The sequence below is a fragment of the Echinops telfairi genome, unplaced genomic scaffold (assembly GCF_000313985.2).
Source record: "Echinops telfairi isolate 266 unplaced genomic scaffold, ASM31398v2 ScPeMD7_28;HRSCAF=97, whole genome shotgun sequence".
NCBI lineage: Eukaryota > Metazoa > Chordata > Mammalia > Afrosoricida > Tenrecidae > Echinops > Echinops telfairi.
The window spans coordinates 5,482,976-5,483,511 of record NW_022103925.1 but is presented as its reverse complement, the minus strand read 5'-3'; the positions used below and the strand labels follow the sequence as shown (position 1 = coordinate 5,483,511).

The window sequence follows — 536 nt, the reverse complement described above, 5'->3', positions numbered from 1 at the left end:
GCAGGTGCTGTCTACTTCTACTTTGTCCTGCCAGAAACCAAAAACAGAACCCAGGCAGAAATCAGCCAGGCCTTCGCCAAAAGGAACAAGGCATCCCCACCAGAGGAGAAAATTGACCCGGTGGTGACCGACGATAAGGCCAATGGAAAAGCCAAACCAGACTCTGCCTGCACACTGGACAATGATACCAAAAGCAGGATTGTCTAAATGGATGCTCTCGCCGGTTCAGGAAGCCGAACATGCCCCTCTTTGTGGAAGGTTCGGACTGATTGGAGCTGTGTACGCCTTACATTATCCAGTATTTTATAAAAAATAAATGCACACATGCTAATCCGACATCATCACTAGTTGGCCTTTATTTATAGCTGATGCCCCCAAATGCTTCTGGGAACTGGCTAGATGTGCCCCATTTTTCAGGAGACCGTGCTTCTGTATAGATCGATGGCGGGCTGACTTCATGACTGAACCTCTAGTTTGAAAATGAAATTGGACGAATAGTATGTGAGTACTTTCTCAAAGGAAAACAACCTGTCTTG

At 46.5% G+C, this 536-nt stretch overlaps 1 protein-coding gene across 1 annotated transcript in view; it reads left to right on the top strand.

The window, feature by feature from the left end:
• Nucleotides 1-336, top strand: part of SLC2A9 (solute carrier family 2 member 9) — a 157,189-nt gene extending 156,853 nt beyond the window's left edge. Inside the window, exon 16 of the mRNA XM_004715138.2 lies at nt 5-336. Coding sequence (XP_004715195.1) covers nt 5-207 — 203 coding nt within the window. The 3' untranslated portion in view covers nt 208-336. The remainder of the gene's footprint in view (nt 1-4) is intronic.
• Nucleotides 337-536: the final 200 nt, after the last annotated feature.